Source organism: Centruroides sculpturatus, unplaced genomic scaffold (genome assembly GCF_000671375.1).
Source record: "Centruroides sculpturatus isolate CEXI.00-Female unplaced genomic scaffold, Cexi_2.0 scaffold182, whole genome shotgun sequence".
Classification (NCBI taxonomy): Eukaryota; Metazoa; Arthropoda; class Arachnida; order Scorpiones; family Buthidae; genus Centruroides; species Centruroides sculpturatus.
In genome coordinates, this window is record NW_019384651.1 from 5313 (window position 1) to 19823 (window position 14511).

The 14511-nt window shown below is 27.2% G+C and overlaps 1 protein-coding gene across 1 annotated transcript in view; it reads left to right on the forward strand.

Annotated features, from left to right (window-relative positions):
- Positions 1 to 240: 240 nt before the first annotated feature.
- LOC111626287 (guanylate-binding protein 2-like) overlaps positions 241 to 14511 on the forward strand; it is a 37859-nt gene continuing 23588 nt past the window's right edge. The window contains exons 1-5 of the mRNA XM_023369605.1: positions 241 to 345; positions 3413 to 3537; positions 3635 to 3796; positions 7521 to 7581; positions 9480 to 9628. Coding sequence (XP_023225373.1) covers positions 249 to 345; positions 3413 to 3537; positions 3635 to 3796; positions 7521 to 7581; positions 9480 to 9628 — 594 coding nt within the window. The 5' untranslated portion in view covers positions 241 to 248. The remainder of the gene's footprint in view (positions 346 to 3412; positions 3538 to 3634; positions 3797 to 7520; positions 7582 to 9479; positions 9629 to 14511) is intronic.

Sequence of the window (14511 nt, forward strand, 5' to 3'; positions counted from 1 at the left end):
AGGAATATTCGCTATATATTCTTTATATAATATTATAATCAAAAACTGGATTTCAATCTAAGAATTTATTAGCTTTTCAATTTTTTTTTCAAATTAATTTTGATTAGTGTTGTTAAGTTTAATATTTCTGAAAACATTTTGATTATTTTAGAAAATTGTTCTTAACATTTTACAGATATTTTAATATTTCAATTGATTAAAACCACATTTTTAAAATCAATGGAACTGGCAACACTTAACATAAAAGCATGGTCGCGACCGGTAAGAGGAATGTTTGTTTACTTTCAAGAATGCTTAAATGCCTGCTTTTAATTCTGGCCGTTTCTAGTCCATATACTGATGGAAGTATGTATTTTTCATTATATATTTAGGTAGAAGTTTACTTATTGTGAATCATTATTTTGAATTTGTAATTACAAGTTGTATTTTGTTAAATAATAGTTGAATAGAATGTATAAATAGATTAAAATGAAAACGTAGTTTGAAAGAATGAAACAGTTCTATGAAGATTTTGCTATCGTCATAAAATATAATATTCTTTGTTAATGATTTTGGTAAAATTCATGAAAAGTGACAATAATTTAGAAGTTTTATGTTTTCTTTTGAATATATAAGAATATATATTTCTTGATTAATAACTAAAGCTGGTACAAAAATAGAAATGATATTTAAGGAATGCAAATTTTATGAAATTCGTGTCTATTTGTTTTTTTCAATAAATTATGGATATTACTTCATTTTTTCAAAATACATGTAGAAATGACTAATTGCAACATTGCTTTACGTTGCAATTTAAAATCATCTTTGAGAGAAAAGGTCGTTTTAAATGAATAACATGTTGTTTGTTTGAATTTTTATTTGGTAATAAATAATCAAAATTGAATCAAATCATAGAAATAATCAAATTATTAAAATAAGGTTATTATCTAGGAAATACAACAAAATATATATAACAATTTAAATTTGTTCACTATTTTAAATTTTATATGTTCTATTTTGTGTTGTGTTCTTGTATACTTGATTGTTCGACAACCAGCAACCAGAGACCTATCAATTTAAGTCAAGAATGCTGTTGTTTTATTAAATACTTGTATAAATCATTCTTCAAACAGATAAGAGCCTTGATAAAGGCCTGTGCATAACAACCCTCATGGTCTTCACCTACCGTAACAATGTTAGTGTATCAGTTGATGGGGCCTGTCTTCTGTACTGATTGTCTAATACCATCTCAAGCATTTAGAAAGAATTAAATACTCGTTGTTGGAATTTATATAAGGGCGCTTCCACACATTCACTATTTGCTGAACTGTTTGTAACTTGTTGGGCATAAATACATGTACTGTACACACATTTGATTATTTGCCAAGCATTGGTTTGTACAGGAACAATGAATTTTGCCTAAGATTTAGAAAATGGACAATTCTCAAAAAATAATTTGTACTACTGGTTTTATAGTTATGAATAGTTCATATCTGTTAATGAAAAAAAGTGTAAAAGAAGAAAATGTGGATGGAATCACTTCACCAAAGTAGAAAAATGGGAATGTGAAAAAGAAAGGAATTTAAAAAAAACACAACAAAACTGTATTTGCAAAAAAAAGACCAGAAAAAACTGTATAAAAAAATAAAATAAATATTTAAACTACAAACCAAATAAAAAAATAATTAATTAAATTAAAAAGTAAAAAATTAGATCTAGTTTAAAAATGATTAAAATATCAATACTGATGACAAAAAACAAGAAAATATACAAATGTGTGAATGGACAACACAAATGCATGGAGGCAAATATTTATGTTCTTTGATTTGACACAATTTACCAACAATAATTGGGAAACTGAAAATACCAAACATTTGTCGTGAGTAAACCATCTACACTACTCAGTATTCATCGAATGTTTGCTCAGAATTTGGCAAATTGAAATGTATGGATGTGCTCTAAGTGGTAAATTTTATTTTATTTTAACAGTTGAGAAGAAACAGGCATGGATCTTAGATGTGACAACATCTGGAGTTAGTCAAGTTGAGGAAAAACAGTTGAGAAAATAACAAAATGCAAAGAGCTACAGATTGAGATAGATTGACTCTGATATAAAGATGAGCTTAGTAGTTGACACTCATAGTGGAATCCAAATGATCTAGATCGGTGCTTCTCAGACTTGGTGTGGTGGACTAGGAATATCTTTTCCCAATTTGTCAGGGACCAGTACCATATTAAACTGAATTTAAAAGAAATAAAAACATCCGGTATTTTTATAATTACTGAATAAACTATGAGTATTTATAAACATCTCAAGAACCCAATATATTACTTAACTGATGGTGGGATGATTAAACTATGAATATGTATATAAAATTTTAAATTAAAAAACTATAAGAGATTATTCAGGTATGATTACTAAGTACCATTTCTGATATAATCAAAACTGAAAAATTTTATAAGATTTTATTGTGTAATTAACCATACTCAATCAAAACAATCCCATTTTTACTTAATCTCTGTTTTTATTTTTTGATTATGTATAATTTTGTTCTGTCTAATGATAAACCTTATCTCCTTATCTATGTTTAAATATTAATTTGCACACTATTTTAGTCAATCTTACTACAGTTGGTTGATTTTAATACTTAAATTATACATCAAGTTAAAACAGTTGAACTTTTTCTCATTTGGATATTATTTTTTGCTTTTTAGTCTTTCATGTAAATTCCATTTACTGTGTTTTTTTTTTTTTTTTAAGTATAAAATTTAATATTATTTAAAATTTAGTATGCAAAAAATATTATCTACAATTACAAAACTTTATCCACAGAATTACTGAAATTTTATTTTGACTAAAATGCTAAAATAAATGAACACTGCAGTATTGTGTCTTTCTCATCTGCATATATAACCTCTTTTTCATAATATAATGTTTTTAAAGACATTTTAAATGGCAAAGAAGTCCAACTTTTAGTTGCATTTAATATTTATAGTATTAATGCATATAACTGAAGTAAGAACATTATAGATACAATGAAGATTGTTCACGTACATTTTGTTGACAATTTTCTTATAATTTTCTTTTCCATAGTTCCACTGACAAATTTTTTAAGGACAAATGTGTAGTACCATAGATTGTGTTTTACAATCTTCTTTTGTTTATTATGGAAGTATTAGCTGTCTTTTTCTCCATACTAGATAGCATCAATGATCTATCTGAATCAGCATGTTGTTGCCATATGCTTCTTGAGTCAATGAATATATTAGTTTGAGAAATATTAAAATTTAGCTTTTACAATTGAGGAAATATGATAAAGCTACTTATAAAATCTTAATAGTCTATAAATTCCTGCTTTGATCTTGGAAATTTATTTATTTCTTGTTCTTAATTTAATTAAATTTTTAATTTTTATTAATTTTTTTTTTATAGGAAATGAACCAGCTTGTGATCTTTATGAACATTCAGATATTTCAATTTTTCCTGATAAACCACTACAATTAGTTAAGCCAGATAAACAACATAAGAATTTAATAATTATTAAAGAAAATGTTGCTGTAAGAATAATTTTTTAACTGAAATATAATTTTAATATTAAAATTTATTTTTAAATATGTTCATTAAAATAAAATTTATTTAATGTATTTTAATTAGTTTTTGCAGAAAATACTAGGACCTGTTGCAATTGTTTCAGTAGTTGGGAAGTTTCATTCAGGAAAATCATTTTTAATGAACCAACTAATGGGAAAGTCAAATGGATTTGGCATAGGTCCTTCTGTTCAACCAGAAACTATGGGAATATGGATGTGGGGAAGAGTAATAAAATATTTATAATTAATTATTAAAACTGCTTTAGTTTGTAAATCAATTCAATATATTATTTATAGCCTTAAGTTTATTAATTTTATCACATTTATAATTTACCAACTAAAAAATTCATAGATTTTCACTTTTTTCATTTTTTATATGTATGCATTTATATTATTAACTATATAAATTTAGAATATTTCACAAGCAACTTTATATAAAAAAATTAGTTCTTGTTAGCCATTTAATCCAAAAAATTTAGACTTAAGAGTTTTGAAGCAACTGACTTCATTGCTAAGTGGATAAAGATACTTAATCACTATTATAATTATTCTATTATACTATTATAATTAATTACTTTATGATAAGGCTTTTAAAAATATATTCATTTTAAAATTTACATCAAGGAATATTACAAAGTTGTATTTATAAAAAATATAAATTTACAGTTTCTTTACTGTTTTTATTTCTATATGTCATTTTATTGATGTAATTTCATTGTTCTTTTAAAGTAAAACTTCATTCCAGTTTGCTTACTATTGAAATACAGCTCTGTGTAGAAATTAAATTTTTGAATGCAGCAGTCATTTTAGGAATCTTAAAATTACTTTTTTGCAGTAGAAATTGAGTTTAAGCTTGATTTATAAAGAAAATGACACTTTAAAAAAATATATATATATATAATGCATGAAAATATACAATACACCCAGATTCTTATAGAGCAAGCTTAAAGAACACAAAACTAATTAAAGCTGATAAGTAATAAGTATCCAATGAAGTTTGTTTTGTTATTCAGTTAGGAAGTGAAGTAGAATGAAACAAGACTAGAATATTAATTAAATCATACTGAAGTTCCATACTTTGTCAAATTTGTAAACAAAAAATGTTTCTGGGAGCATGGGAAATTATTATTTAAGCAATAAATTGTGTTTTAGAATTTATTTACTCTTATTACTCAGTGTGTTTATGTTATATAGTTAGCTACATTTTTGCCATATGCATTTGATCTTTATTTGTAAATCTTAAAACATTTGATATGCTGCATTCTTTTTTTATTTTCTGTTCCATGTACTGCATTTTACAAGTTAATTAACTACAGAGTTTAAACTCACTGTAAGACAGTTAAACTTTCCAATTAGATGAAGGTCATAAACAGAACTGGTCACTATAAAAGCTTTTGTTGCTTCAGAAATATAATTTTGCTTTCTAAATATTCAGATATTCTTTTGATCAAACTTATGAATTAATATGTGTGTAATGTTATAGATTAAGCATATTAAACTCATTTTATATTTTAATTAATGTTTATTGCTGTTTTATTCAAAAAATATTTCATGCCATACAATATGAAAGAAAATAATGATTTAACTAAGTTTACTGTGATTATTGTGAATAATGTAGTAGTTAAACTCTAATTTTATATATAATTATTTCTGAATGAGATTAGCTTCCCTCTTGTAAATGTAGTTTTAATCTCAATGGACTGTCAATTGGTGCTTAATGCTTATCTGTTCTTTAAATTAGTTTATCTAAATCATTTTATTAGATAAATTATAAAGTTTTAGTGACAAAAGTTATTTCAAACATTTTAATTTAAATATAGAATTATTTCAAATTCACTGTTTTACATTGGTATCTGTAAAATTACACTAACAAAAAATATTTTTCATGAATGAAATTTTAAAATATTGATTACTGATATTACATTTATTTACATTTTTGCTGCATATTTTAATAGTAATCACTTATAAGCATGAATATTAATTATTTTGAAGTATAATTTATGCTTAATGTACATGAATATAGAGTATAATGAAATATATGCTAAATAATTATTTATGTAAAAATTTAATTAATGAATTTTATTATATAAATTTAACTTTAACATTATTATTTTATTATTTAACATATCTCAGTTTAAATTCTACCATATAGATAAATTAACATAATTCATTAAGAATACAATTTATTTCCTAATATCTTATGTTAAATAATAATTATTTTAATAAGTTAAATCAGAAATCAGAGTATTCATTAATCTTAGAAATTAATAATGGTTTTATCTGAAATGTTTTTTCTAAATTTTTATATCAACTCAAGTTATATATTAGAATGATATAAAAATTCAATTATATTATTTAATAATAATTTTAGATTTGGAAAATATTTTAACGTTTTAAAAAATGTACATTTTTAGCCGTGGCTTATGAGAAGAACAAATGGTGAAAGACTGTCGGTGGTATTTCTGGATACTGAAGGTAAATTACTTTTGTGTGTAGATTTTTAAATTTAAAAATAATTAATGTAATTTTAATGTAAAATTGTAACTATATTATTCGTATCATGTATTTTTAAATTATAGCTAAGAGAAATTTGAAATATCTCTCAGTTTTGGAAAAATTCATAGATTTTTAGCTATTTCAAATATCCCGCTTCACCATTATTTGACAGTCAAGGTTACTTAGTTTTTTGTCCGATGCTAGGTGTTGATAAAATTTAATATGAGACTTCAACTTCAGCTACATATGTTCTGTAGTCTTCAGCATCTTCGGGAAGCTCACAATGCTATTGGGCTCATACTCATAACTACTTTCAGTCCAGCTTGACAAAGTTCCGTGTTATTCTGTAGTTTCGTTTTATTATCTGGAGAGATTATGCATCTGCGGAGATTTTGCAATCAACATTAAAATACATATTTAACATATTTATAATTACAGTTCAAACTATTTTAACCAAGTAGCCTGTCTACCATATCAATTCTATAAGTAAGTAAACCCTGAAACGTTGGAGAAATTTCATCAAGTTGGTTTGGAAGAGTTCTATGAAACGTATTTGGACAAGGATAAATATCCTGCATTTTACAAACATGCTCTGTCGATGGTTTCTCTATGTNTAATGATTTAACTAAGTTTACTGTGATTATTGTGAATAATGTAGTAGTTAAACTCTAATTTTATATATAATTATTTCTGAATGAGATTAGCTTCCCTCTTGTAAATGTAGTTTTAATCTCAATGGACTGTCAATTGGTGCTTAATGCTTATCTGTTCTTTAAATTAGTTTATCTAAATCATTTTATTAGATAAATTATAAAGTTTTAGTGACAAAAGTTATTTCAAACATTTTAATTTAAATATAGAATTATTTCAAATTCACTGTTTTACATTGGTATCTGTAAAATTACACTAACAAAAAATATTTTTCATGAATGAAATTTTAAAATATTGATTACTGTTATTACATTTATTTACATTTTTGCTGCATATTTTAATAGTAATCACTTATAAGCATGAATATTAATTATTTTGAAGTATAATTTATGCTTAATGTACATGAATATAGAGTATAATGAAATATATGCTAAATAATTATTTATGTAAAAATTTAATTAATGAATTTTATTATATAAATTTAACTTTAACATTATTATTTTATTATTTAACATATCTCAGTTTAAATTCTACCATATAGATAAATTAACATAATTCATTAAGAATACAATTTATTTCCTAATATCTTATGTTAAATAATAATTATTTTAATAAGTTAAATCAGAAATCAGAGTATTCATTAATCTTAGAAATTAATAATGGTTTTATCTGAAATGTTTTTTCTAAATTTTTATATCAACTCAAGTTATATATTAGAATGATATAAAAATTCAATTATATTATTTAATAATAATTTTAGATTTGGAAAATATTTTAACGTTTTAAAAAATGTACATTTTTAGCCGTGGCTTATGAGAAGAACAAATGGTGAAAGACTGTCGGTGGTATTTCTGGATACTGAAGGTAAATTACTTTTGTGTGTAGATTTTTAAATTTAAAAATAATTAATGTAATTTTAATGTAAAATTGTAACTATATTATTCGTATCATGTATTTTTAAATTATAGCTAAGAGAAATTTGAAATATCTCTCAGTTTTGGAAAAATTCATAGATTTTTAGCTATTTCAAATATCCCGCTTCACCATTATTTGACAGTCAAGGTTACTTAGTTTTTTGTCCGATGCTAGGTGTTGATAAAATTTAATATGAGACTTCAACTTCAGCTACATATGTTCTGTAGTCTTCAGCATCTTCGGGAAGCTCACAATGCTATTGGGCTCATACTCATAACTACTTTCAGTCCAGCTTGACAAAGTTCCGTGTTATTCTGTAGTTTCGTTTTATTATCTGGAGAGATTATGCATCTGCGGAGATTTTGCAATCAACATTAAAATACATATTTAACATATTTATAATTACAGTTCAAACTATTTTAACCAAGTAGCCTGTCTACCATATCAATTCTATAAGTAAGTAAACCCTGAAACGTTGGAGAAATTTCATCAAGTTGGTTTGGAAGAGTTCTATGAAACGTATTTGGACAAGGATAAATATCCTGCATTTTACAAACATGCTCTGTCGATGGTTTCTCTATGTGGAAACACTTGTGTGTGTGAACAGCTTTTTAGTTGCATGAAGTACATCAAATCACAAGTGAGATTGAATTACTGATGTTCATTTGGAAAACTGTTTGCGTGTAGCGACATCATCAGTGGAGATCAATTTTGACGCACATAGTTCTATAAAACAAAGTCAGATGTCTCACTTTTAAATATTTTTAAATTGTCTAATAAATATGTTTGATTCTCAGTTATGTTTTATTTTCTTCAAAAAAATAAATATACCTATTTTTTGTGTTTTTTTACCATTNCTCACTTTTAAATATTTTTAAATTGTCTAATAAATATGTTTGATTCTCAGTTATGTTTTATTTTCTTCAAAAAAATAAATATACCTATTTTTTGTGTTTTTTTTACATTAAACCAGGCAAGTGTTTGACCACGATCTCACCTACTGGAAAGCGACGATGTGGTTGAAGCTGTAGCATGCTTGCTTGTTTACTTTAATTAAAAAATATTAAAAAATTAGGTGCGTGGCCCAGCAGGAAATATTATTTCTGAAATTTGGCCCACTTTCTGAAAAGGTTGGACACCCCTGTTTTAAAGCATAAAGTAATTTCATAGATTAAAAACTTTTTCTCTCTCTGAATAGTCTGAATTTGAAATTTCAAATTCCTTAGATTCCACTTAGATTTACAATTCTGGAATTTTATGAGTTATTACCAACTGATCAGACAAAAGGTAACATAAAAGAAGTAACATAAACTGTTTGACAGCATTGCAGGTTAGATACTATTAATGCCATGAGCTGATGGTGCAACAAACATAACTGGCTCATGGAATCACTAGTGTAACCCATAGCATTGCAAAACTCCTTAAGCTGTCTTGTGAGTTCTACTTTTGCTTGATCATTCAGTATAAAATATTTATTTGGTTTTCAAGTGTATGTATGTTAGGGTTATTTTAAATTTTAATATATAATTATCAATAAATCAGTCAAATTTAACTGAATGATATTTTAAGAAATTCCTGATGAAATCTATGATGGAAAGAAATAAATTATATACAAAGTGCATTATGACAAAAAGTAAAAATAAATAATTATCAAAACAATAGATATACAGTAAATATCATTTAAAATTTAGAAAACAATATGTAACAGAAGTTAGATCACATTGAATTAAGATATTGTCTATATACAGATGTTTATAAAATGTAGCATTTAAGTACATAATTATTTTTATTTGAATTTAATGAGTGAACAATTCTTCCAATTATAATTTTAAAAATTTTGTTTACAGGATTTGCTGCTAATAATGTATCTGAAAATTATGATGCAAAAATTTTTTCTGTTGCAACATTATTAAGTTCCTATCTTCTTTACAATTCTGTGAAAATTATTGATCAAGCTGACATTGATTACTTAGAACTGTTAGCTAGAAGAACACAGGTAAAAAATTAAAAATAACTTTATCTTAGTAATTTAAAGGAGCCTTCTCAGACTTTTTTGAATGTATTGACCAGATCTGATATTAGTTATTAATACAATTTTTAAGTTCTTTACTAGATTATAATGCAACTGTTGCAATAAGATTAAATAAACAAATCAGGTTCAAATGTAAAAGTCAAAAGTATTTTGACTTCTAAATTTGAGACTGTTTTGTTTACTTAATCCTACAATTTTTATTACGTACTCTTTTTGTATTTAGTATGAAAGCCAAAAAATAATGAAATAAATTTTAAATTTTTAACATTAAATATCTATTTTGAGGTAGAGAAGTATTTTATCAAATATACAAGTAAAATTTATTTGCAAATCTATAAAACTATCAGGTCAGTCCATAAGTTTGTGCGCATTTTTATCTACAAAAAAAGCAACAAAAAATTTTAATTAAATTTTATTACAATCTATAATGTATTCACCATTATTTTGTACAATTTCTTGCCATCTTGATGGTGGCTTTTTAATCCCGTCTTTGTAAAATGATTTCGGTTTTGAATCAAAATATTCAGAAATAGCCTTTTTTACATTGTTCTCATCCTCAAAAGTTTTTCCTTTTAAAAAATTCTGCAAACTCCGAAAAAGATTATAATCACTGGGAGCAATATCTGGCAAATATGGTGGATGAGGTAAAATTTCCCAGTTGAAGCTTTGGAGTTGAGCAGTTGACGTTGTTGTCAGTTAGCTATTGACAGTTCATGTGGTATCCATTTTCCTAGCTTTGAAACTTTTCCGATTTGTTGTAGATGTCTATGAACAGTTCCATGGGATGAATTTAAACGTTCCGCAATTTCATCAACTGTTAAAGATGGTTCTGCTTCAACTAGTGCAGAGAGAGCATCATCATCAAAGTCAACGGGTCTTCCAGTACGAGCCTTATCCTCCACACTAAAATCATTATTTCTAAATCTTTCAAACCACTTCTGCGCAGTCCTTACACTAATTACAGTTTGATTATGAACAGTATTTAATTTTTTGGCTGCATTTGTAGCATTCTCATCACTTAAAAATAAAAAGTATAAAACATGTCTCTTACATTCATCTGTTACTTCCATTTTAACGAAAATAAACAACTGAAATGTTCCCAATTCTGAACAGTATTATATGAATGAGATCCGATTTAACACTTCAGTGTAAAAATTATCACATTAGACTGGCATTTTTAACAGTAAAACAAGATTTTTCTCAAGATCATAAAATACTCACAAACTTATGGACTGACCTGATAAATTTACTTATAAAACAAATACTGACATAGGACATTTTTATTGAATCTAAATAAAAAAATTTTATGTAATAATTTCTTTAATAATATGTTAGAATACAATATGAAGGATTACATTTATATACATTCATTATACACATTTATCTTCAAAATTATGTAAATCTATAATGTTCTATAATTGACTTTACTCAACTTCCTTTTTTTAGTATTTGTGAAACTAGAATGTCTTAGTAGCTAATATTGGTTTAGATTATCCTCCAAGAAACTGCAGAACTTTTAAATTCCCTCCTCTTTCATTATTTTGCTATTTTTAATAACTGGTTAATACAGTGTTTTTCAACCGGGGTACCACGGCACCACGATTGGGGTGTCGCAAAGTTTAGGGCTTTTAGGCATCTTCTTGGAAATTTACTTAAGTGTAGTTCAAGATAACTCATTGTCAGTTCTATTTTGCTACGAGATATCTAGTAAGCAAAGAAACAATGACTAATCGCATGTTAATGTTCTACGGTACATGTACACACAGCTTGTCACGAGTTCGCCCAAACCACATTGCTTGGCCTTCACATTCCCAGTCCCAGTTCCAGGCCAACCAGCAAAGAAGAACATGGACACTTGTGTCTTGTATATACTTTAAAAAGCATTTGCATTGTACTTTGAAAAGCGTGTGGTTTCAGTCACAAAGTAGGTACATATTACAGTATTTTCATAGTATTCAAAACCAATAATGACAAATAAACAATTTTTAATCATTTTTTTAATTTAAATTTTTTAAATTGATATGAAAAAGATAAGAAAAAAGTGAATGAAATATTTATTTTATATATGCATCAAAATAGTATAAAAAACTTAACAAAAATTGTTTATGAATAAAAAGATGATATATATATATATAAATAAATGGATGTGTGTGTCCCTATATTTCACTTTTCAGCCAAAACTACACATCGCACATGAATGGTGTTTGTATGTGGTAGTAGCCCCAAGTCTCCATTCGTGCATTATGGTGGTTGCGTCTCGATAGCTATAAGGCTGCGGGAGATATGGGCTTGAAAGTGGTTGAAAGTGGAAGCTTTTCTATTTCGATTTTAAAAATTTTCGAATTCGAATTGGTTCAATTATAGAACGATTGTAAATGTTCCAGAAAATTGATCAAATTGAAAATAGTTCATTTGACTGGACGTAAAAATTCTCTATTTAGTCTGGAAACGGGGGACCTAATTCTTGCATTCTGTGAAAATGGGTAAGATTGGCTATAATGTAATTATCTTAATCTTCACTATTAGAAAAACAGTCTTTTATATATATAAAAAAAAACTATATTACATACAAATGTACGAACAAATAAAAACCCAGTGAAGCGGGTCCTTGCAGCTAGTTTGATAATAAAACTAAATTTAAAAAACAATAGAGAGGCTATTATTTTACATGTAGGTATTTTGACAAAATTCAATGGACTTAAATTTTGATTTTGAACACATAGAAATGCTTTTTTTGCATAAAAAGCTACTTCAAACTGTCAATTTTTAGAATTTTTCTTCCTGGGGAGGGGACTCCCCCCAGGCCCCACCCCAGCATTGTGCTTAATATTCGTTTTCACAAAAAATTCATCTGGCCCATTAGCCTCCCCTTATTCAGATTCTAGATCCACCGCTGGTCAAGGGTGTCACGATTTTTTATTTTTCAATCAGGGGTGCCACTCAATGAAAAAGGTTGAAAAACACTGAGTTAATATCTAAAATCAATAATTCTATATAGATTTATTGTCAGAAAAATTGCAAATTTATAGTTTTTACAACAATATCTATAAACAATATACAGTACTACCTCAGGATAAGAACACTTCAGGATATGACATGAAATTCGAACATATTTTTGCTCCATGGTACGAACGAAACTCACCATACAACGTTACATTAGTTTGCAGCGCCACCGCCTTGATCACATGTTCATTCTGTTCATTGGTCTCAGTCCGCGTGTTTGCTTTGCATGGAAGGATCTTGCTTGATAAAGGAAATCTTGAGGTATTATCAGAAAGTGACTGATTTTATTGAAAAGAAACATCCCAAAAAGGTTCACACTGGCCGTATTGCTGCTCGGAGTAATGACATTTGCCTAAGTCATTTTAGAAACATTTTAAAAAGTAGGTAAAGCCAAACNGTAGCCCCAAGTCTCCATTCGTGCATTATGGTGGTTGCGTCTCGATAGCTATAAGGCTGCGGGAGATATGGGCTTGAAAGTGGTTGAAAGTGGAAGCTTTTCTATTTCGATTTTAAAAATTTTCGAATTCGAATTGGTTCAATTATAGAACGATTGTAAATGTTCCAGAAAATTGATCAAATTGAAAATAGTTCATTTGACTGGACGTAAAAATTCTCTATTTAGTCTGGAAACGGGGGACCTAATTCTTGCATTCTGTGAAAACAGGTAAGATTGGCTATAATGTAATTATCTTAATCTTCACTATCGTTACTTTTTGCCCAGCGAAGCGGGTCCTTGCAGCTAGATTCTAGATTACTTAGAAAAACAGTCTTTTATATATATAAAAAAAAACTATATTACATACAAATGTACGAACAAATAAAAACCCAGTGAAGCGGGTCCTTGCAGCTAGTTTGATAATAAAACTAGATTTAAAAAACAATAGCGATACTATTATTTTACATGTAGGTATTTTGACAAAATTCAATGGACTTAAATTTTGATTTTGAACACATAGAAATGCTTTTTTTGCATAAAAAGCTACTTCAAACTGTCAATTTTTAGAATTTTTCTTCCTGGGGAGGGGACTCCCCCCAGGCCCCACCCCAGCATTGTGCTTAATATTCGTTTTCACAAAAAATTCATCTGGCCCATTAGCCTCCCCTTATTCAGATTCTAGATCCACCGCTGGTCAAGGGTGTCACGATTTTTTATTTTTCAATCAGGGGTGCCACTCAATGAAAAAGGTTGAAAAACACTGAGTTAATATCTAAAATCAATAATTCTATATAGATTTATTGTCAGAAAAATTGCAAATTTATAGTTTTTACAACAATATCTATAAACAATATACAGTACTACCTCAGGATAAGAACACTTCAGGATATGACATGAAATTCGAACATATTTTTGCTCCATGGTACGAACGAAACTCACCATACAACGTTACATTAGTTTGCAGCGCCACCGCCTTGATCACATGTTCATTCTGTTCATTGGTCTCAGTCCGCGTGTTTGCTTTGCATGGAAGGATCTTGCTTGATAAAGGAAATCTTGAGGTATTATCAGAAAGTGACTGATTTTATTGAAAAGAAACATCCCAAAAAGGTTCACACTGGCCGTATTGCTGCTCGGAGTAATGACATTTGCCTAAGTCATTTTAGAAACATTTTAAAAAGTAGGTAAAGCCAAACCTCTTTGGATAGATATTTTACCAAGCGACCTCTATCCAGTGAAAGTGCTGGTAGAAATGAAGGAAAGAAAGCAAAATGCAGTGAATAAAAATTTTTAAAAATATATATAAAACAACACTAATTTTTTTATATTTTCTAAGTTATTTTTAAGTTATTGTTACATTATGTTATGTAAGTTAAGTTTTAGTATCATTTCCCTTCTCCCTCTCTTC